The sequence below is a fragment of the Tinamus guttatus genome, unplaced genomic scaffold, assembly GCF_059628265.1.
Source record: "Tinamus guttatus ecotype Peru unplaced genomic scaffold, ASM5962826v1 Tinamus_guttatus_pri_ptg000048l, whole genome shotgun sequence".
NCBI lineage: Eukaryota > Metazoa > Chordata > Aves > Tinamiformes > Tinamidae > Tinamus > Tinamus guttatus.
The window spans coordinates 7,024,762-7,047,675 of record NW_028288582.1 but is presented as its reverse complement, the minus strand read 5'-3'; the positions used below and the strand labels follow the sequence as shown (position 1 = coordinate 7,047,675).

General features: G+C 46.7%; 1 protein-coding gene across 1 annotated transcript; it reads right to left on the bottom strand.

The window, feature by feature from the left end:
- Positions 1–4,421: 4,421 nt before the first annotated feature.
- LOC104566181 (exocyst complex component 3-like) lies at positions 4,422–22,209 on the bottom strand. The gene is made up of 11 exons (XM_088539757.1): positions 21,659–22,209; positions 19,445–20,027; positions 18,798–18,897; positions 15,618–15,692; positions 14,360–14,460; positions 13,225–13,314; positions 12,145–12,277; positions 11,231–11,356; positions 9,337–9,492; positions 6,280–6,401; positions 4,422–4,593 (listed from the first exon to the last, which is right to left on the bottom strand). The coding sequence occupies exons 1-11, from the start codon at positions 21,942–21,944 to the stop codon at positions 4,422–4,424; spliced, it is 1,944 nt and encodes a 647-aa protein (XP_088395883.1). The 5' UTR covers positions 21,945–22,209.
- Positions 22,210–22,914: the final 705 nt, after the last annotated feature.

The window sequence follows — 22,914 nt, the reverse complement described above, 5'->3', positions numbered from 1 at the left end:
GGAAAGAGGGTATTACTCAGCACTGCTCAGTGCAGAGCTTCCCACTCAGGCCTGCACAGGAGCCTCGTGGTGGGAGGCAGAGCTGGTTTCAGCCAGCTGCAGAAAGCAGACGACTTCTGCTCACAGTCTTTGATTTGGTTCCCACCAAATGAAAGCTAAATATGGCTTGAAGGGAATTGTTCTCCATTTATTTGCTTATCTTCAGTAGTCAGACCATGGAGAGAAAAGGGGGTCTGGCAGGTGTGCAGCTGAGGGGCAGGAGAGAGGAACCGGGCCCAGAGCCCCGGAAGCGGGGAGAAGAGGCCAGCCAGCACAGAGCTTTTTATTCTTATTGCTGGCTAAATTTGCTCTCACAGAAGTGGCTCCACCCCTTACATCCTAACAATTTTTCTCCTTATTCTCTTTCGCAATCTTCCCTCAAAATTGTCCATTATTTGGCTGGCAGAAATATGTACCTGTTCTTTGCAAACCTTTCCTTTTCCTCAAATCAGCCTCCCGGGAGAGGCAGCAAGTGGAGCAGGAGCCTGGCCAGCACATGCAATGCGAGGGTTCGATCCCTGCAGCTACTCCTGGCGTTGCAGTGCAAAGGACCCCAAAGAGGACCCAAAAAACACATTGGGTGCTACCCAAAGGCATCACCTGAGCTGAGCACGGAGAGCAAACTGTGGCGGATGAATGCACTGCAGAGAGCCGAGGTGGCGGAGGAAGGGCAGCAGGGACAGGTGGCACCGTCCAACACGGTGGTGACCCCAGGGTGAGCACTGCCCTGCGTACAGTGGCCACTCGAAAGCTGACACACGCTGAAACTGGAGCGGAGGCTCCCCTGTCGCTCAGGCCAGCCCTGCGTCTGCTCTTTCCTTTCCATCCTTTTGCTGCTGTGTCGGCCTGCGGGAAGTGCTCCCAGCGGGATGAGCAGAGCTCTGCAGGCAGCAAGACCCCTGCCCTACCTCATGATAATACAAAAAGAGCAAATACAAATACATATATAAATAAAAAAAAACAATAAATATGAAAGGACTGCGGCCCTTTCCAGCTGTCCCACTAGATGGCACCAGTAGTGTATCCTTCCTGGTCTCTGCTTGTCCCCCCGCCTGGCTATGGGATGCACTGGGAGGTATGGGATGCCCTGGAAGCTGCAGGACACCCTGGAAGCGGTGGGATGTGCTGGGAGCTGTGGTTATCGCTGGGAGTTGTGGGTCACACTGGGAGCAGTGGGACACACCAGCAGCTCCTGCTCCTTAGCATGCACCCATAGCAGGGCAAGGCCCCGCTTACCAGCTGGAAGGCTCAGGGCTGGAGCTGATGAGGACATTTCCATACATGCCCAAGGACTGCAGGGGCTGGAGGAAAGTGCTTGGCCAAAGATGTGTCTACTTTGCTGGCAGGATTTTCCCATCTCCTGGGTGTTGCAGTCACTGGCTGCTGGTGCTTCCTGGCACCAAGGGGTCCTGGTGAAACCAGGGAATGGGGTGCTGGGCCCAGAAGTCCCAGGTGCAGAGGGCTGGGAAAGGGGCCATGTGCTGGAAGCTTCCAGGTGCAGAGCCGGCTGCATCCCTCTGGGATGTTTGGGAAGGTCAAGGCCCGTGATACAGGGAAGCAGGCTGTGATCCTGCCCCAGACAAGGCACATTCCATCCCAGCAAATGCTCTGGCATTCTCCCACTCTGGAAAACCTCCCGCAGGCCATCGGCACTAAGGGCCATGAACAAAGCTGCCGCTGCGAGGTTTTCTCCCCAAAGACAAGCCATCACTTGCCCCTTCCACAGCTTGGTGCTTCACACAGGGCAGCGGGATTTGCAATCCAGAAACCCTCCTGAGAAGTAGCCACATCTGCCAGTAGCACACAGAGCATCAGCCATTAGCCCTCTGGCTCTCTGCACAAAGACACACCACCCCTGAGGCCACAGGCCCTTCCCTGAATGCAAATGTCCAACAGGGGAGCAACGAAAAAATCCCATTCGTGAGGAGCCACGTGAGTGCTGAGGAGTTATCTTTAGAACAACTGTGACCAAAACATCAGAGGAGGTTTTATAGATTTTCTATGGAAGTTCCATTGAATGAAACTTCACAGCTACCTCTGAAAAAGAGAAAGATGGGGGCTTTTTAGATGCCAGGAGAGGAGCAGGAAAGAGCATGTGGGAGGGGAAAAGGCCACACAGGAAGAGCTGAGCTGGGAGGCAGCAGCACTTTTCTGCTTACAGGGCCGGATAAGAGCCCAGCAGTGATGGCCCTCGTGAGCAAACAGCCAACTTGGGACCAAACCCAGCTCAGGGCTGCCAGCAGGCCCCGAGGGCTCTGAAGAAAGGCTAGTGCTTCCCCAGCCGGACAGGCCTTTTGCCCATGAGAGCGGCGGGGCCTTGCTCGAGACTCAGACCAGCATGGGGCTGTCACTGCTGCTTCCCAGGCAGGACAGCCAGGATGGGCTCTAAGAAATGTCACGGCAAGGTGACTCCACTTCAATCCATTTCATCTCTGCATGGGAGATCAGGATTCAGGCCGCGTGGCTTTCTTGGAAACGCACAAGAAGTCCCTCTGCATTGGGCCAGGGCTCCCAAGGAGCTGGGCTTGCAGGGACTGCAACGGGGCAGACGCCTCTTATTTTTCACAGCAGATCTGAGTGAAATCAAGAAAAAAATATATGTGTAAGTAAATAGCATTCATCAGCACATGTGAGGGGGTCGAGCAGTAGAAAACTCCTTCCTACATGCAGCCTCCTGAACACATTTCTCAGCTGTAAATATCCCATTTGTGGCTGTTCTGGGTTGTGCAACCCATGAGCATCTGCAGCATCTAGCTACTGTCTGCCCACACCAGTCAAACCCATTCACTCCTCAGCTGGGAGGTCAGCTCCTGCTGACACTTAAAACAACCCAAGATAACACTTCCAAGATCTCCTGTCTCTGCATATGGATATATATGCATAACAGCTGCATTCCCAACAAGGAGAAAATAATGGATTCTCTATGAATATCTGTATCTGCAGGTCACACCTGCAGGCATCATGCAAAATTGAGGGGGTGGGATGGGCAGAGGAAGAGGTCCTTCCCATGAGCAAGTGCCATCACCGATTTTGCAGGCACTGCTACCCAAGAGCCTGGCTGAAACTATGGATCTGGGCTGCAGAGGTGACCCAGTGGAGACCCACCCAGACCTGTGGGACTGGGAAGCCTCTTTGCACAGGGGATTTCAGCAACGAGGAGGCTACGTGACTTACGTTCACTGAAGACCATTTTCCTGAATATTTTTTGCAAAGCAGAAGTGGTGCCTACCATAGTCATTTTCTTTAAAGGAGAGTATTAAAGTGGGTAACTGGTAGCCAGCTTGTTACATCAGAATCTGTTCTCATTAAGTAGGGAGACTTTGCTTGCTTATTAATTGTTTCTCTATTTGCTTTCTCTCCCTCCTAACAGGGTAACCTGCTGCCTGCTTACGCCTGGAGGCCCCAGGCCACATCTCTATGTAACTCATTCCTGATATGCAAACATGGGAACTATAAATAAACGGTGACACTGGAGAGCAGAGGAAAGGGACTATGATTTTTAACCTGAGATGCTCGGTCTAGTCGGCTTATCAGACAAAAGTTAAGAGCTGACAGATGCAAGTCTCTAAACATTAACAGAGATATTTTGATAGCAAAGGGCTTTGGCTAGGCAAAGATAAAACAAAATTCTCTAGCTGTGAGCTGGAGATGGAGAAATTCAGAGTAATAAAAAAAGAAAGTTGCAGATTATTTCAAGTGAGGCAAACAGCTATACAGACTCCACCGAGATGCACTTTTAAACCCTTTTAACCACGAGGCCTTGCTCAGATCTTGCAAGATCTGCTGCAGCTTAAATAAAACAAAACAGCAACAAAATTGTGAATATGAGCAAATCACATGGGAAACTCAATTGACAGATGTAACCACCTACAAAGGTGCCAGGTGATTTTGAGACCTAGGAACCTGTGAACTGGGCTGTAATGCATCACAATATGAAGGATGTAGGAAAGGACAGGCTAGCAGAGAACTACAGGTGCTCTATTCATGCTGAAGGGGTTTAAGACATCAGTGTGGTGGTCATCCCTCCAAATGCTATCCCTCTTCCTGCACCTCCTGTGGTAACAGAAGGAGGGAAGGTTGCATGGAGAGGCCTTGCTGCAGCAAACCCCAAACAGGGTCCAAGGACCCCAAGGAGGATAAGCCGGGTTCACCCTGTGCTGCTGGTCACTGCCTGGCACATCTCATCAGGCAGTGCCTGCACTGCCTGCAATGTTGTGCTTCATGATCTCGAAGTTTGCAGACTGTATTGCTACGAGGGATTCAGGGAGGTGGGATTCAGGGAGGTGATGTTGCTGGCACGTCACCCCAGCTCCCTAGGAATGTAGTGCCTGGGCACATACGCGTGTTACATGCAGGCACATGCACTCACATACCTACCTTTGCTAACAGCAGCAGCAACAGAGTCTGCACTTCCCAGGCTTAACCTCTGTATCTTCAGAAGGCGAGTTACTTCTTGTTTCCTCATAATTATCATTAAATGTGTTCACGAGAGCAGTTCTGTCTTCTCGGCTGAGAAAGTCTTTGAGGTCCAGCATGACCCTCAGATGTTCTCTCCTTTCCAAAAGGATCAGATGGCAGATCAGTAGAAAAGTTGAAGGAAAAAGCTTACTTTCTAGGACAGTTTGGCTGGGTCAAACCAAAGCCTGGAAGCTGTCAAACTGTTTTTCAACACCCTTTGGACACCTAACAATGAGGAGGCCACATCCAAGAGCTGTGTTTACAGTGTGTGCTATAACCAAGTTAAAGGGTCCCAGTGCATACAGCATCCCAGCAAAGCCACCGAAAACTTCCTTTTCTAGAAAAAGATTTGCATCTGTCATGCTGTTTTTTAGGGGTGATTTGGGGGTGATTAAATTGTTCAAAAGCATTTTTGATATCTTTTCCACCCTCAGATGAAGTTACTTCTTGGTTATCTGGAATATTACAGTCTTTCTGCTCTACATAGCATTGCTTTGCTGAGTGGGGCCACAGCTTATTAGTCTGTTTAACAAAGAGAGCAAATGCATCCAAGCCAAACATAGCTTTAAGCATTTGGGAATCCATTGAAATCAAAAACAATGCATCCACTCAAACCAGGATGACCTCCTCAGACCTCCTCCTACTTCCAAACATTTTCCTGAGTATTTCTTATGTGCATACATATATAAAGTAATAGCACAGGAGGTGCTATGCTGTATCAGATAAACATCTTTTTAGTTCAGTGCTGTGTCTTCAAAAGTACAGAAAGTTTAGGGAAAGCATAGAAGAACCAGGGCAAGCATAACATGATCTTTCTTTGTCTTGTGCTTTTTTTTTTTTTTTTGGCTTCTGGCAGTCTGCAGTTTAGTGTCTTCCTTAGCTGGAACTGTCACATTGAATAGCCACTAAGACAAATATCTACCACATTATCTGGTCCCCATTTGAAGCTATTCACACTTTCTGGCCTGTCACAGCATCCTGTGACAGAGAGCCCTACAGTGTAATCGTGTTAACTTGAAAACATACAGTCACTAGCAAAAGGCTTCAGGGCAAAAGATGGCAGTAATAAACAGTAGGTTCTGAAACAAATGCAGCTAGCTAAAACATCATCTTCCTAAATTAAACTTGACTTTCATTCATTTTATCAGCTTCCTGTGAGAAATAGCAGTGCATATGTCTTCCTGAATACACCTGGGATTATTGGCAAATAGTTGTACCTGGAAGAGCTACTTTGAAGCATTGGTGAAGTATTAAAACTAAGAGCCAAGCGCTTGCAAGCTAAGAAATGCTCAGACTAAGGAAGCTCTTGAAAGGCCTAGGGTAGCCCACCTCTGTGCTGCAAGACTGCCCAGAGAGGTTGTGGAGTCTCCTTCTCTGGAGATCTTCCAAACCCGCTTGGACGCAGTCCTGTGCCATGTGCTCTAGGTGACCCTGCGTGTGCAGGGGGGTTGGACTAGATGATCTCTAGAGGTCCCTTCCAACTTAAGCATTCTATGATTCTATGAAATTGTCCATTCAAGTAGTATTTTTCCATAGCATTCCTACTTTCTTGAGAGACATCCCCTCCATCCTCCACTTTTGTGAATGGGACGTGCCAACTCCACTGGTTACTGACTGGCAAAGCTATAAGCCATGCACATTAACCATAAGCACTGTTCTTGTGTCAGCCTGGGCCATCACAGTGCAAAGAGAAAATATCATGGGACTAATATTGCCTTGGGCGTTCTGATGGCAAATATTTGCGTAAGAAACTACATAAGCCAAAAGAACAAAACTTCTTACCTTAGATTAGGAAATTCTCTGAGAATGGGCATTAGGGCTATTTTCATTCCCTCGGAATCAGTAGTTTGAATAAACTCCAAGACTGCTTTTATTGGATCATTGAGAGAATCTGCTTTAGGACTCTGGGAATAGAAGAAAAGATGCATTCAGGGCAAAGGAAGCAGAATATAATGTTAAGAGATGAGACGTTTACTGTGCATGGTGGGAGCTGTGCAGCACTGTATGAGCGTGCATAGGAGCATGCTTTCCCTGCAAGGTAAGAGGAAAGAAATTGGAGTGTAACCACAGTTCAGAATCCCTTCCTGGGTTTTCTTTAGTGAGACGGGCCTTCCCCAACATCTCTCTCCTCTGAAAAGCCATTTTGATTTTTGGGAAGTGATTTCCTTTCCCACACAAGCAACAGCCCCTGTGCCTCTGTGAAACCAAGCCATGCTGGCTGGCAGCGTTCCTGCAGCCATGGAGCAGCCCAGGGACAGACGAGTGACCTGCAGGAGAGGGTGAAGGGACACATATCCTGTAGCTGAATAACAAGAAGAAGCAGGACTGGACCCTGCGAGGACATGAGTGTAGCTGGTAGATGCTGCATATGAACAGTTCCCGCTAACTAAAGCACATCACAGGATAAAACTTCACAAAGCTAGCAAGAAATATGCAGGGGTTTTTTTTAAAGCTCAGGAAAGAAGAGTGTGGATGAACTGCCAAGTGAGAGCTTCAGATCTTGCTCACATTTTTGCTGGTGTGATGATGCAGTTAAATTGCTAGTCTGAATTATTGATGCCATCATGTCAAGAGAGATCCTGTGACGAAGCAAACCTGGAGAACAGGCTGTCAAACTAGGTCAGGAGAAGCCCAGGTTCCCCTGATCTCCACAGGGCGTTAGAAACAGCAGGCTGGCTTCTCGCTTCAGCTCATCTCCGCATTGAACATAAATTAAAAATAATAGTAATACTTGAAGACAGCCTTCTCTCTCTTCCTCCGCACTGCAGGCAGTGTCTAGCTCTGCACACTGAGCAAGCTGTACTCTGCTCCCAGCGCATTAATACTGTAAGACTTCATACTTGGCAAGCTCACAAAGTAAATGTTAATTAACTAGAAGGTGCCAGATTTTGTTAAGCACTATATAGTCAGGAAAGGTCTAAGGTAAATGGTCTGCAATCTGAAGGAACAAACAAGAGTTGTTTTGTCAGCTGTGCTTAGCTGCCTTTGACATTTTACTGCTTTTGAGAGAGAAGCAAGGTGTTTCCACATGCATTTTGAGAATACAGTGACAGGAAGAGAGGCTGGACAGAGGATAGACCAGGGCAGGGAGCAGGTGCAGCCTATGCACGAACTGCACAATAAATTCAGTCTGCAGCAGAGTACATATTTTGCATGCATAACCATGTACCTCACTTGAGGCTGTCCCCTGCAAATTGCTTATGCATTCTCTCCTCAAGGTTTTTAGTGCTTACACATCAAGTAAGAATGAGAAGAGAGCAGGGAAGGGGAACGGGACTGATTAGATGCAGACGTTTTCACCGAAGTATCATGTAGAGTTTAATAAGATTTCCTATATTTCATTCACACTATAAAATGGACTTTCTTTGCACTTTTCATCCAAAGGTGATAGCAAGCACAGCATTACTAGTAAGCTTAAAATTTAAAAATTAGAGACTCCTCCCACTACTCCTGATGGCTTGATTTCTCAAAGCATCGAGTTGTCTGTGATTGATTACCCTAAGAAAGGTGAGCCTTCACCTAAAAGCACTGGGAACTTCCATCTTTCCACCATGAAAGCAGTGAGTGAGTTGTGAGGTACAAGAGTTTTTAGGAGGAGCCTATGAGTGGTTATTTTTACCTCATATTATTCTTTGGGCAGTCAGAATTACGGACAACTAACTTATAGGAGGTCTCTCTTGGGAGAAAATAGATTGCTAATAGAAAGCACTTAAACGCACAAGACGTGCATTCATGAGAATGACTCAAATCTGTGAAATTATTAAAACCCATAAAGCTAGGGTTTCTAGCTGTGTCATATGCGAGCATCCTGTCTCAGGGTTCATATAATCTTTTCAATCACTACTGCAATGCCCAAGACAACTTGTTTACGGGGCACTCACAGCCCACGTTTGCCAAAGCAGCTGTGACAGGGCCCGTTGTGTGGCAGTTAAATCTCATGCTGGAGCAGCCACAGGATGGGCTGTTCACGTGGCAGTCCTTGCCCTTGGATAACGAAGGAAACCGTGCAACAGTGCAGTGCCATCTACAGACACCATTTGTGTAATCGCCAATTACATGGGATTATGAATTAAGTAAAGAGGCTTTTCTAAGCTTCCAACATTGCTTCTGCAAATCAGGTCTAGCATTTTTACCCAAGTTTTCTTCAATGGTGTGGCTCTCCTTTCAGTCTATCCCATAACCGCGTGAGGTGTTTACCTCCTTATGAAGACTCACTCTTCCACTCAAGCGTGACCAACCACAACAGCATCAATGTGCTTCCACCCTCCTGGCAACCACTATAATGCACGGAAATGGCTCTGACTCACACGGCCCAGCCCAGCTCTCCAAGGGGCTGGGTGGTGGCAGCCACCAGCCTGCAGACTAGGAAGGGCCTGTGGGGAAAACAGGGGCCAGTTGGAGGGGCTGATCCGGTTCATAGCCCTGGAAGGGGTCATGTAGCCAAGAATTAAACTGAGGTTCCAGGGAAAATGCTGGGGCAAAATATCAGCTCCTGGTATGGCCTTTCCTCTTCCTCTCTGTCACATCAAGGTACAGAAGGCTCTTCTCGAGAAGTTGACAGCTTTAAAGCTGTCTTTCTAGCTTAGAAGAGAGTGCCTCTTCTTATTTCAGTTGCAGGAGTGTGAATCTTGCCTCCTCCATTCCCACATTTCAAAAATATAAACTAACAGTTTCTGGCAGATTTGAAGGCCTGTCTTCCAGCACATCGGATTTTCATTCCTGTGAAGCTGGATACCACTGTGGCATGACCTCTTAAGTCTATTGTTTTCAGAGCCTTTTACTCTTTTGATACTGCTCTTAATGATGGAGAGTATAGGCATAACCACATCAAAGACTTACTAAACACTGTGTAATCATGGTTTGCAGCATCCTATGATCTTCTTCTATCCTGCTGACAATCCTCCTCCTCTGCTCAGAAGATGGTTTCCTGGAAATAGTCAGAAGAGCCTGCGCATATTCTTTAATAATGATGTCATGGACATTCTTGACAAGAACCTGTTTCAGAGAAAAAAAGACCAAATTACTTTCCATGCTAAAAGGATCAGGCCTGGCCTAGGACTCTGGCCAGCATAGGTAGGGTGTCCTCCTTCTCCATCCCATTAAAATGCCTTGTCTAACACATGGAGTACCTCCAAGCTGTATGGGGATGACTTGGACATTGATAATAAGACTGGACACATCCAACAAGGCAACAGCACCAGGTAACTTTGGCATAGATCACGCTCTCCTGAGCAGCAAAGTAAGACTTGGCTTAGCCCCAGATTAACATCCACATGGCTTTGGGATATCTTGGACTACAGACAAAGCAAAATCCAGCCCACCCAGGACATGCTGTCTAGCACGTCCCAGGGCTGCACCCTTGGCCACATGGTTGTGACTGGGCTGAGAGAGAGTCGCCTGGGCATTTCTGAGACTCCACAACCTACTGAGGGACCCCAGTGCTGAGACCATGAAGTGCCTGATGGGGAGGGAGAGGAGGAACCAGCCTCCCTGAGGGAAGATGGGCCACTGCAAAGAAAACACATTTTCATTAGTATTTGAAATCAGACCAGTTTTAGGCTGCAGTCCAAAGGTACAGGAAATCCCCAGCCCTGTCCAAAACAGACAAAGCACGAGACAGACAGTTCTGGCGTAGCACTCTGCCACTGAGTTTCTGCTTGCCCCAGCACTAATGTGACATGATGTCCAGTGACAGGTTCTGAACAGCAGCAGAATAGCTCCTATTTTTTCCGTTCCATTACTTTTTCCAGATTTCCTCATGTTAATTAAATGTTAATTAAAAACAGCACTGACAAAGTCCTTGCAGACCTGTGAGGCTAAGAGAAAGCAAGCCCAGTACTTAGTGGGACATGTATAGCACAGGTAACAACAACACATCCAACATGAGACTGAAGCATATTAGAAGCAGACAGAATTCCCAGTATGAGGGTATTGCGGGCAGGGCAGTATCACGGATAGCCCTGTGTTCTCCCTCTGTATTTGGGAAACCCATTCAGTTTCCTTATTCCTTCATTTCTTGGTTTCTCTGCTGACATTACAGCAAAGGTCCTAGCCAGTGAGGTAGATATTCAGCTCTGTGGAACTTGGCATCAATGATTAGACCTTTAAAGCCATTTCAGTGATAGACAAAATGGTAGTTTGAATTAATATTAAAATTCAGTGTAATCCAGAGATTCAAAGACTTGCTTTAGTGATTTCCTGAATAACACCTTGTTTCAGTAAAGCTGTCAACACTGCTTCCCATAACATCCTCATATTGGCTCATAGCTGAGGCAAGCTCAGGAAATGCAGGGTAGTGAGGTAGATTGGGAAGTGGCTGAATGACAGAGCTCAGAGGGTGGTGATCATTGGCGCAAAGTCTAGTTGCAGGCCTGTAGCTAGTGGTGTCTCCCAAGGGTCAATACTGGGGCCAATACTGTTCAATTTATTCATCAGTGACCTGGATGGAGGGGCAGAGTGCACCCTCAGCAAGTTTGCTGTTGATACGAAACTGGGAGCACTACAGGGCTGTGCTGACCTTCAAAGGGACGTGGACAGGCTGCAGAGATGGGCAGAGGGGAACCTCATGAAATTCAGTAAGCAGAAGTGGAGTCTCTATCCTTGGGGTTATTCAAGAGGTGTCTAGATGCTCTAGGTGGCCCTGCTTGAGCAGAGGACTTGGATGAGATGGTCTCTGGAGGTCTCTCCAACCTTTTGTGATTCTGTGATTCTTACCTTCTTACTTATTTCTTACCTCATATATGGCTGTATTTTTCCCTTCAAATGTCAAAAGGCTTTGCTTTAATGATTCTAGGATGTGGCCTAAACCACTGTCACGTTTTTTGATGTCACCTTTTTTGAAGTGATCCTTCAGTATTCTCTGAGAAAAGGGACAGACAGAATCAAATGATGAATATCTGGAGATCTCACACATGTTGCAGACATGGATTACAGTGCATTTACTTTTTTTTTTTTTTTTGGCTTTCAGAGACTCTTTAACAAGCTGCAGCATCCTGTGCCTTTATTCAAAGAATGGTATTGCCAGTGTTCCTTTAGTCATTTTTCCTCCTCTGACTTCAGCATGTTTGAGTAAACCCATGCAATGATGATGCTCTGGGAATGCTCTGGGGAGCTCCCCAAAAGAACATACAACATCATACACTATTAGACACCTGCAATTCTTTGTGATCTAGATAGGGAGGCCAGGAAATAAAGATAGGCATCTGGGCTAAACATTTGACATTAGAAAGTGTAAAGGGAAAGGAATTTATTCCAAGACAAGGATAAATTCCTGGTCTACCTTCTCTGAATCCTGACTACTCACCACAGCCTTAGTCTCTGTGAGTTATCACCACCCCAGAGAAGATGCTCAGCCGTTGGGCAGGAGCAGGCACCACTAATGTTCAGCCTTTGGGACCTGGCTTCCCAGGGGCAGCACAGGTTACCCATTTTTAGCATAAAAGCAAACAGTGGATTTGGAATTCCAAACACTGGAAAAAGATGAAGCTGTCAAGATGCAGCTTCAGGCAAGGTAAAAGGGAATTTAGAGCTTGAAGTTAAAACTATGGTTTTATCCTTTCCAAATCAGGACATGAGAATAAAGTGGACACCTGTCCAACAGTATAAAAATAATCAGCATTAACATGGGTTAACACGGGTCTCCCATACCTTGACTTTAGGTGTGATCTTCTGCAGAAGCTGTTCTACAATCTCATTTTCCAGATGTTCTAGAAATCCTTTTACCTTAACATCCTGATCAGTGCTGGCACTGCAGATGCATATTATCTTATGCCAGGCAACTCTGAACAAAAATGGAAACGGAAATTAAAAAAAAAAAAGCTCAAATCAGGCTATACTTTCAGATCAATACATTCCCCACTTCAGCCAGCATGACTGCCTAGCTATTTGAAGGGACACATGCTCAGGTGCAAGACTAGCTCTGGGCCTCAATCTCCTGATAAATGGAAGCTGTCTGGAGCCTTTGACACCCCGTGAATACAAGAGGAAGGGTTGTATTCCAGCAGAACAGTCTGCAAATCTGCAAATCCTAGCTAACACATTCACCAGTCTGAAATCAGACATTTCACTCTGGAAAAGTTCAGTGTGCAACTTCGTTCCCAGTATGATTACATAGAATTACATAAAAGAGGCTCATAAATTCCTCACCCTAGGTCCAACCTTAACAGCAAAGACAAATCAGCTATCCAGGCCCAAAGCAGAGCTTCAGAGTCAAGTAAGCACTGTGCATATGCTTGAGTCGGGCATTTTGCTGGCTCCAGAGATCCCCAGGTAATCTTACACAGGAAAAACAGAAGCAATCTTGTTTTCTCCCTTGCAAGCACTGCTGTAGATGGCTGGCAGGTGCCAACAGCCTCCCCCACAGCTCTGTGCTTGATTGCTTCCTGCCTCCCTAGCAGCCCCACGGAGAGCTTGGCATGTTAGATAGGGTTTCCCACAGCAAAGCCCTGAAGCATGCAAGTGCATGAACCTCAGTGCTACATTTATGAGGATTCCCCAGTGGGGGAGAATCAGAGGATGGAAGGAAGCCCTGTCATGGCACGTGGCAGTGTTGGCAACATCAGAAAAGCATCCCCGCTGCATCACGGTGAACGTGGTGGCTCTGAATGTGCCCAGGAGACCTACTATCAGACCCAGCCAGACGCAAGGCTGTCCCCACAGTAGAGAGACAGAAAGCCCCAACAGCAGAAAACCCAGTCCACTCCATATGCCACAAGGGTCTCTGCTAACCTGAGTCTGCAGCAGTTCTCAAGGACTCGTAGGCTGCTGGCAATCGGCCGGCCATTGAGCTGGAGAAAGCTTCTTACTTCATTTTCATAGCTAAATTAAAACAGGGAGACATATTCTGAAGGCCCTTTGTCATGTAGCTGACAGCAGTAGCCTGGCAGCAAATGGGAGAAATATTCCATTATTATTTGTCTTTTTACTGTGCAGAGTTTCATTCCAGGAGAGGATTTCTAGACTAGGGCAAAGACAGTCCCTCTCCTGCCCCACTGGAGAGGAAGGACAGTACAGTCACAGGATGGGGACATCCCTTACATTGCATGGATCAGGAAGCAGGAGAATCATTTAAGTACCGCTGCTGCAGGAACATTTTTTTCCTGGAAGCAGCTGCGCTTTGTCTACAAGGCTGCAGAAGACTAAAAGCCTCAGCGAGCATAAACAGCCCATGAAGTCTACGGACTGCTTCAGTCTCACAAATGGCTCCCGGACAATTCTGTATTATAGGGATTCCCTTCTCTTTACAATGTGAGGGGCAATGGATATGAAAATGAATTTGAGAATTATATTAAATCATTAAATAAATAAACAATATATTACATTTATACATAAAAATATTTTTGAATATATACAAAACAGATCAGAGAGGTACAACAGGCCAGAGCTCCTAGCCCTCTCGAGGAGCCTGGAAGAACCCTGCTCCCAGGAAGTGCACATAGGGTAGGAAAAGCCAGTATTTTCACTCTGGGGACGTTCCCACAGTCCTTATTCAGGGCCTGATGCAAACCCTGCTGAACTCAGTAGGGGTCCAATCTCTCCTGCATCCCAGCAGCCAGGCATGGCACCGGCCACTTGGCTACAGTGCTTTTGTGTTGCTTTTAAGGTCTGAACAGCTCCAGAATAAACATCCCCCCAAGGTTGAACCATCCAGACAAGTCTGGGTGCACTTTGTCCCCTCAACTTTGCTCCAACAGCAAATGCTGAGAACATAAACAGCCATGAAGAGCTGTCCCTGCATTACCAGCAGTGCCAGGAAAGAGGGGGAACATGAGGTCCAGGCGGACACAGAGTCACAAGCGCTTGCAGGGGTTTCTGTGTCCGAGCATTGCTGACGTGCCGGGGAGGGAGGCAGCGTCTCTCCTACCTCTCGAGGAAGCTCAGGCTCTCCTCCAGGCACACGGCTCCCACGCGCTCCTGCAGGCTCTCGCTGACGCGCCGGGCAGCCTCTGCCTTCTCTGCTAACGCCTGCACATTTCGAGACATGAGAGCAGAACAGGCTGAAGGCATTTTCTCTTCCCGCAGTGAACAGGAAGACCTCCCACCCTGCTGCAAATCCCACTCACTTCTAAAGCAATATTTTGAGTTTGGAAGTTCTCGCATACATAAAGTATCCGGTAGGAGCCCCATCAGCACCTTTGTTGCTGCTGCCGCTTCCACTGCAGCGAACAGGGTGCAGAAGTCAGGGAAAAATCCCTCCCTAGCAGTGCTCACTGCGAGCAACATCCAGCAGGGCTGCCCAGACCCTGTAGAGATGTGCTGCACATTTCAGTGCCATCATCTCACCTCCACTGACCCGTTTGGTGCCTGCGGAAGGTGGGCAGTATCAGACGGCTAAAAAGCCACCCCATATTGCAGAGGTCCGAGCAGGTGGCAACTTAATGCCATCCATTAGCTGCGCAGTAGAAAGAAAAGCTTGCGAGGGGCAGGGAGCCAGATGGCTGAAAGGAGCCAGATGGACTCCAGTGCTGAGCACTCCAGAAAGCAACAGCGAGACACAGGGTGACTCCCACCATGAATGGGTTTTTCCTGTTGCACACAGGAAATATAAAACACACCAAAAGGGACAGGAGAAAACTCTCTACCCCAAGGCATCAGGAAACCCCAGCCAATGGGTTTCCAGGGTGTCTTGTTCGCTTTCCAACTTATCTTTAAGTATCAGCCCAAGAAAATGGAGCTGGCAGTATTTTTGTAAGGATTGTCCAGGTCTGAGCTGTGCCGCAATGGCCATTTCTCTGACGCTGAAGGCACATCCTCGCAAGGGAGGTGGGATGCTGGGGACCTGCAAGGTGCAGGGCAACGCTGCTGCATTTGCTGCTTGAAAATATGCTGAGACTTCCCAAAGGGCTCCATGAAACCCAAGGGTGAACCTAACTTCAGCTGGAATCAGCTAATTTCGATCTCAGTGGTTTTGGGGTTAGTTTAGTTTTCCTTACATATGCACAAGAGAAAAGGAACAGGTCTGAGGGCACACAGGTGCAGGTGCCAGCTTGCAAGCTCGTGACATGCTGAGCTTAGCTCAGGACCGACAAAACTGGGTACTGCCAATGCCCACACGTGGGTGCGTAGCAACTTGGCTCCCCCAAAGGATGTGATGCGAGCTTCTCAGTTCCTCACCCATTTACCTGAATGACTGCAGTACTGGCACCAGGGGCTCTCCCAGGGTCAAAGGCTTCTTTCAGGGCTACCCCTATCTCCTTCTAAATAGAAAAAAAAAAATGTTAAGATACACTGCCATTTACAGTGGTTTAGCCTTCCCTCTCATCATTTCTGGACCAGACAAATACCCACCTCTAAGTTCTGACCATTTTGTTTATCTCAAAGCCTGGTTATTTTCCAGCTGAACTAATGACATTGTTCTATTTTGTTCTCTGTGGCCTGTTTGAGTTTAAAAGATTTGGAGCTTGCTTTCACCCCAGTGCCAGCTCGGGTTGTCTGCAGTCTTCCCAACTTAGCTTAACTCAAACGAAGGCGCCCACACAGCAAAACAGCACTTAGCCCTGATGTGCTAGTCAGCTATTGGAGCTGAAATCGCCCACTCTTTCCCACTCCAGCCTTCACTCACGTAAACCAGACGGTGTTAATTAAAAGTTCTCCCTAACTCGAGATGGGGGCTTGTGAGAGCAAACAGGAGTTGGATTAGTGTTCAGAGCTACGGTGGCAGCGAGATGAGCCCCACGAGGCTGCACGATGGGGAAGTTTCCCAAGATGGGGCTGGCTTGGGTTTTTCTGAATGCACTGTAAAAACAGAACTAACACTGCAGACAAAGGGCTTGTTGCTTAAAACATTATCTGATCTTTATAGAGGCTTTAAACTCAAGCGCCCGGCTCAGTTATTTATTCCTTTATTTCTCCATAGAAATGGAAAGTATGTAAGGTCACTTCTTCCATTTTCATCTTAGCAGATTTAAGGCTCTCACTTAAGAATCTCATCAAAGGTATATTCACAATGGCTCCTCTGCCATACTCATTGCAAAGGGTTAATCAGACACAAATCAGCAGGGGTAAATAATCCAGGAAAAACAAATCCTTTCTTCCAGAGTGCTGTCACCTGACTACACAGTTGTATTAACACGATGTGCTGAGCTAGCCTGTATGAGCTGGGCTGCACAAACACTCTCAGCCTGTCCCCATTGCGAGGTGAAATGTGCGGGCTTAAATCAACATGAGGGCCCTGCTCCACAATGGGACAGAGCTTGTGCTTAGTTACTAACTGCAGGGCAGTAACTCGTTGAGCCAGAGTACTCAGTTGCTTTGGTCAGATGATGTGCCTGAACGAGCATGAGCCCCTGTCCTTGTGGTGGCATTCGGCTCTAGAGCTCCACTCTGGAGATGACCAGAGCTTCTGCTGTAAGAAGCAAACCCATAGGTAACCTCCATCTCCCTCCTTGTCCCTCCCCATCTCACCAAGATCTAGCAACATTCTGAAGTTTTGCATTGTAGTCATGTCACATCATTAATTCCTCACCACTGCAAGGACAAGGTGACTCATCAAGGACCCAACAAACTGCACCTCATTTTTGTTCACCAGCTTTGCAATCCCCTAGGCTTCAAAAGGCACAAAAGCCCTTTTGCCTGGTCATTTCAAAGCTGAGGTAAAGCAGCCTGGCTGCAGAGCTGGCTAAGTTCCCCACAGCAGTGCTGGGAACTCAGACTGAACCCCATGTGGCGTTTGAGCTCTCAGCATCCTTTGATGTGGTCACAGCTCTCCTCACTCTCTGCTGTTGAAAGTACAGGCAAATGCTTTTAGTTTGCACAGAAAGCTGGCTGGCACTCCCTGTAATAAAGCCAGGTATTCATAGACAAAACAGAATATTGCCTATTCTCTGTTCAGTCTCTTTTCAGTTAGAAAAATGTAGTCATCCAAGTGGCAAAATGAGCACCTTGTGACTTGCAGTCGCAATTATATATTGTGATCAGTCAGAGATAACTCATGGAATATTCCTTCAATAAACATGCTATCGCCCTATATATACAGAATAATGAAGGTCTGGAGTATGCTGGAGAAAAAGAAATAAAGGGATGAAAGAGGTTTTACAAGCTAGGCTGGTGAGCTGAGTGAAGACACATTTATAATTTTTTCCATGCTCATGTCCATTGAATCTTGCTGGACTGAACCTGGGGCCAGTCCTACCAGGCACAAACCCAGCTGGAATGCTGCACAAGTGCTACTAACCCCTGAGAGATGTGGGCGAGCCTGCTCCATGCCACGTGCCCATGAGCAAAACTTTCCTCTAGTCCATATCTCAGAGGGCAAAAAAATGGTTAAATTCTCTTTCGCTGTTAGTTGGCTTTGAGGGTTTGTCACTGACTCAGCGGCATGCTCTAAGAAAACTTCTAAGACGCCACATAAGAAAAGTCCTATAGTCATTTCCTTCCCTGAAATACGTGCTAAAAACAGACCTTAGGAACACGTCGTCTTCAAGATATTGATTTGAAACAGCTCATAAAGATGCTCAATGCCGAACTCTGAAATTAGTAAGTTTTAAGCACCTTGTCACCAGCAGGTGCCTGTACACCCGTGTTCGTGAATACCTAGGAGCTCTCCTGCAGGGAGCAGGGCCTCCAGAGCATCCTCCCAGGGTGAATCAGCAGTTTGTCAGGGAATTTCCCCTCCTCTGCTGCCAGAGGCCGGCTGAAATGGAAATTGAGAAGATGAATGTGGCAATTTCTGCCACTGACGTTTGGCTTCAGCTGAATCTAGGAGGCCCTGCTGTGTTTTCCAAACAGCGTGGTTTCCTTTGGTCCTCCCCGTTGCTGCAAGGCATCTCCCCAGCTTCGTTTATATTCCATGCACCTCGGCAGCATCCTTCAAAGGAGGAGCCTGGCTGGGAAAAGAAAGGGACTCTGCAGCCTGGGAACTGAGGTCCTCTGTGGGACTGCAAAGCAGAGTCCTGCTCCAGCCTTGCAGGAGAGCTATGCCAGGGTGCATTGGCTACCTGCTTGCTTGTCCAGGGCTCTGGGAATAATCTTTGTGAGACTCTCACTTAGGTCTGATTAGCAGTGAGCAGATCCACCGATAGGCAATCCAGCAGCCCAAATATCCTGCAGAGCTGATGCAAAGGTGCTATAAAAGTTAGTCCACACTGTAGGTTCATTAACAGTAGGAGATGATGAACAACATCTGGAAATGACTCCACCTCGGGGGGTGAATGCCACCTATAGCTTCCCTTTCCTGCAGATACTCAGTTTCTGAAGAGATTTCATCTCTATGAAGATGCAGTAACAGGGTGAAGTGAGACCATGCAAATGTCCCAGCATCCCTTTGCTAAAGTAGTAAACTGAGGTAAGTCCTGAGTTCTCACCTGAGTGACTGCAAGTAACTTTTCCTCTGTCTTCAGAGCAATCCACACAAGGCCCTGTGCATGAGGGGTCTGGCTGGGTCCCAGCGATGTCCCGTTGCCACTGCACACAGAGAAAAAAAGAGCTCAGCCCGGGGGTGGTTCACGGCAGTGCTGGAGTAGCCCCAGGAGCATTGAGGATCTTTATCCAGTCCTTTTGCAGGAAATACGGAAACTTTTGGTGGAACTACAAGTCAAATAAGATGGAAGGAAAGCCCAGGAGAAAAGAGAGGTCAAGGTAGCTTAATGCTCACAAAAAGGCAAGAGAAAATTATTCTAAAGTGCTTGCTAAAAAAGGCAAAACATTATGAACTCCTGCCAGCTTGTTCAGGGAAGCAGGGGTCTGTGCGTGTCCAAGAGGACTCCAGCAGGGACCATCTGCATTCCTCTGTTAAGCTCCTGAACTCCATAAAAGGATTTAGAAAAGGCAATAATGCAAAGAAAAAAGCTCCAGGTTCTTCTGGAGGATAAAATAGGCAATGGGGAAGTCTAAACCTAGTGATAGTTGTTTGATTTACCCTCTGCTGCATTAACAGGATACAGAGATTGTGCTCAGAACTGGGGAGAAGGGACAATAGTAAGTGTAGAGAGAAAGAACCCTTGGAACATACCTTCGGTACATTTTAAGGCACCATTCATAAACTAAAAGGCTAGCATGGTTCAAGTCAGTGAGGGTGGACAGGTGAGAAGACAGGCAGGCGTGAGAGCAGTGGGTATACATGGCCAGCAGACCTGCTTCCTTGAATAAACCACTTTTGCGCTCTAGGCTGGGCAGAAAAGTCATTTCCAGTTGTCCTAGGTGCTGTTTTAATGCAGTGTCATCTGTGTTACTAGTGGAACTGAAGGGAGGAATCTGGGCTGTCATGTACCGAATTAGCTTTTCCTCCAAGTCTTTCTTCCAGAACCGTGGACTCCAGGTGGAAACAGACTGCATCCCTTGGCCGCTGCCAAGCGATTCCTTCTTCTTCTCCTTCTCCCACTTCAGCGATTCGCCCACTGACTGCAAGGGCTCCAGGCACATCCTGTCACAGCTGCTGAACGCTTTTTCCACAGTGGACCACATCTGCTCAGCCAGCAGCGTATGAAGTGTTTCACACTTTCCCACACCATCACTTCCAGAACATTCCAGGTCATAAATATGTTTACAAGCTTCAAAAAACTTCCCTTGCTCAATGAATCCACGGATGGTTTCCTCTGCAATAGAGAGAGTAACAACACAGGTTGACGTTTGTCCACTCCTCCACAGGGCCCATCACTTTAATATCTGAGTAGTGATGGGTGTAGTTTACCTGTACCCCAAAGCCCCTCCGGATTCTTTTCAAGACCACCTCACTCACTGAAGCCAACCACTACCACTTCTCACTTTTCTTAGGTCAGATACTTTCTTTCTCCTTTCTGCTTGCTTCCTATCTCTTTGAGACTTAGCCTGAAGACCAAACTTCTGCAGTGTTCTGTGATCATCCCAGCAGGCCTGCTCTGGTGGGCAATACAGGATTATTAATGACCATCTTTCATCAAGAAAAGTACCATTTGTCGAGAAAAAAAGAATAACAGAGTGGACTTTTTGTGAAAGAGAAACCAGCTGAAAGTCAAGCCTGGTAAGTTTGACTCCATCTCCATTCTCCATCTTTCCTACAGAAAAAAAAAAAAAAAAACACTAGGAGAAAAATCATTGCGAACTCCCTTGTATGCTCCCATTCCTGCAGCCAGACCCATTGCCTCGCAACAGGGAGCACGTTGCCTGGCAGGGGCTTGCACCCTGTTTCAGGGCTGCCCATGCCTGCCATTTCATCCAAAGGTGGGCTACCCACCCCGGGTCAGCGGGGTGAACTAACGCTTCTCCCCACGACCCTCATTTCTGCGAGAAGCTGGGGGTGGTTTCTGACTGAGGCACTGGCCTAGTCACCACACGCCCTGCGGAGACCGTTATGAAATCTTCAGAGTGGATAAACTGAAAGGAGAAGATTTTTACTGCTGCTTCCAAAGTTTCTTATCCGCCTCACTCAGCACACCAGTTAAATATTTTATTACAATAGCTGTACAAAGCTTTGTGTTTTTTTCCTGTTTGTTTTAGAGATGAGGAAACTGACTAACAAAGGGTGAACATGGTTTGCACTAAAGTATCTGGAGCAGAGCCCAGAAGAGAAATGAAACTTGATGAGAATCCAGAGAACGTTAAGGGAGGACATAAGAAAGGAGACTCTGGAATCAATTTAATATACAGCTTTGGGGTGTGATGTAGAGTCAGGAAGGAATGTTTATTATCTTTCATAAATACCACATGCATCCTAATTTTCCTGCGTGAAAATGGCTGTGTAGTTTGACCTAAATCAAACACGACCAGAGAGAGGAACATGACACAAAAAGGAGAGGGACAGATGCAAGGATCTTCAGCAAAGCAATGCGTAAGGTCAACACATGCCACATATAGGAGATGTTGGTACTTTTAACCTACACACAACCCACCTCCCCTCTACGTGCATAGAAGAAGCACAGTTGCAGCCTACACGGTGCAGGTCACACGTGCACCAGTCTCTTTTTTTTTTTATAAGATGCATTTTGAGCCTTTGCAATGGTAACAATAAGAACAACACAGGGAAATTCTTCTGAGGCAAAAGGAAAGCAAAATTCAGATGTTTCTGGGAAATAAGCACGCAGTTCAGAAAGGACATGTAAGCAAGTGAAAGATTGCGAAGGGGAAAGCTTAAAACACCTATTGCTGAAGCATATGAAAACCAGAGTCTTCAGGTCTGGAAGAGGCAGAGAAGGACCAGGAGTGGTTATAGAGCGTAACAGAAAGATATCCCTTTCCATAGCATATTTACCTGCAGATCTCTTTCCTCCTACTTCCTTCCTGCCTGTTGCAATCTTCGGAAAATTCCCTGCCAGATTCTCATTTTCAAGAGTCTTTTCAGCTGCTTCTTTCCCCCCACCTATCTTTAGCAATTTGCCTGCCACGTTTTTCAGTTTCCCTTTCTTCTTTGGTTCCTGCTTGTTTCTCTCTTCCCGAGTGGTCTTGGGAAGCATCCTTGTGTTTTCACCGGCCGTTTTCTCCCTCTTGCTGCTGCTTCCCCTGATGAGTCCCCAGAAATGCTTCATCTTTCTCATCATCCAAGCAGGTCCACGTGTTTGCTGCCTGACTGGGAATACCAACAGAAAAAAATGGTAGAAACACCTTTACATGAGGTGATGCTTCAAGTGCAAGGCTAGCAGCTATTTCCCAGCAAAGTCGTTTATGCCTAGATCTTGTTTCTGTGCTACTACAAACTCCCTACTAAGAAATCTCCTAAGAAATCCAACCTGTTTCCTGCCTATGTTGAGGAAGGAAATTTTTATAGGCTGCCAATCCTCATTACGTAATCTCTAATTTATTTATTTTTTTAGGAAAACAATGTCAAAAACCTCCACCAATCTCATCACAAGGCAGCAGGGGAAAGCCAGTGGATTTTTCAGTATGTTCTCAATGACTAAACCATCTGCGAGTGCTGCCAATTAATTCAGTAAGATTCCTATCAGTATAAGAGAGTTTATTATTAGCAGCTTCTGTGAAACACTTCCACGCATGCCACGTGCCCTGACTGCACCTGAGTTCTGCAGGCAGAAAGTGCTCCTCAATTTGGAGCCAAATTTTCCTCCCTGTCTCAGAAGATCCAGTGCCAACAGGGAAGTAAAATGGCTGTTGGTTCATGTTTTAGCAGCACCATTCAGAGGAGATAAGAGTTATCTCAAGCTTTGGGACTGAGCTGTTTTCAGATGTTTTGTATATTATTATGTATTATTTCCATGCCTATAGAAAGTAAATATCATGAAATTGCAGCAATCCATCATAAACGTGTATATGTGTTTGTGATTATGCATGCGCTTATGTATATACATATATTCACTAGCCAAACTCCACCATGCAGAAAAAGGAGATTTATGCCAACTCAGTACAAGGCTCATATTTCTGAGTCCTGAGCTATTAAGGGTTCTCCTCCGTAATCCTCAGAACAAGTTCCTAAACAGAAAATGTTATTTAATTCTAGGAGCCCATATTTAAAAGAAATTTTTAAAAATCTTTGCACTGATCTAAGACAATAAA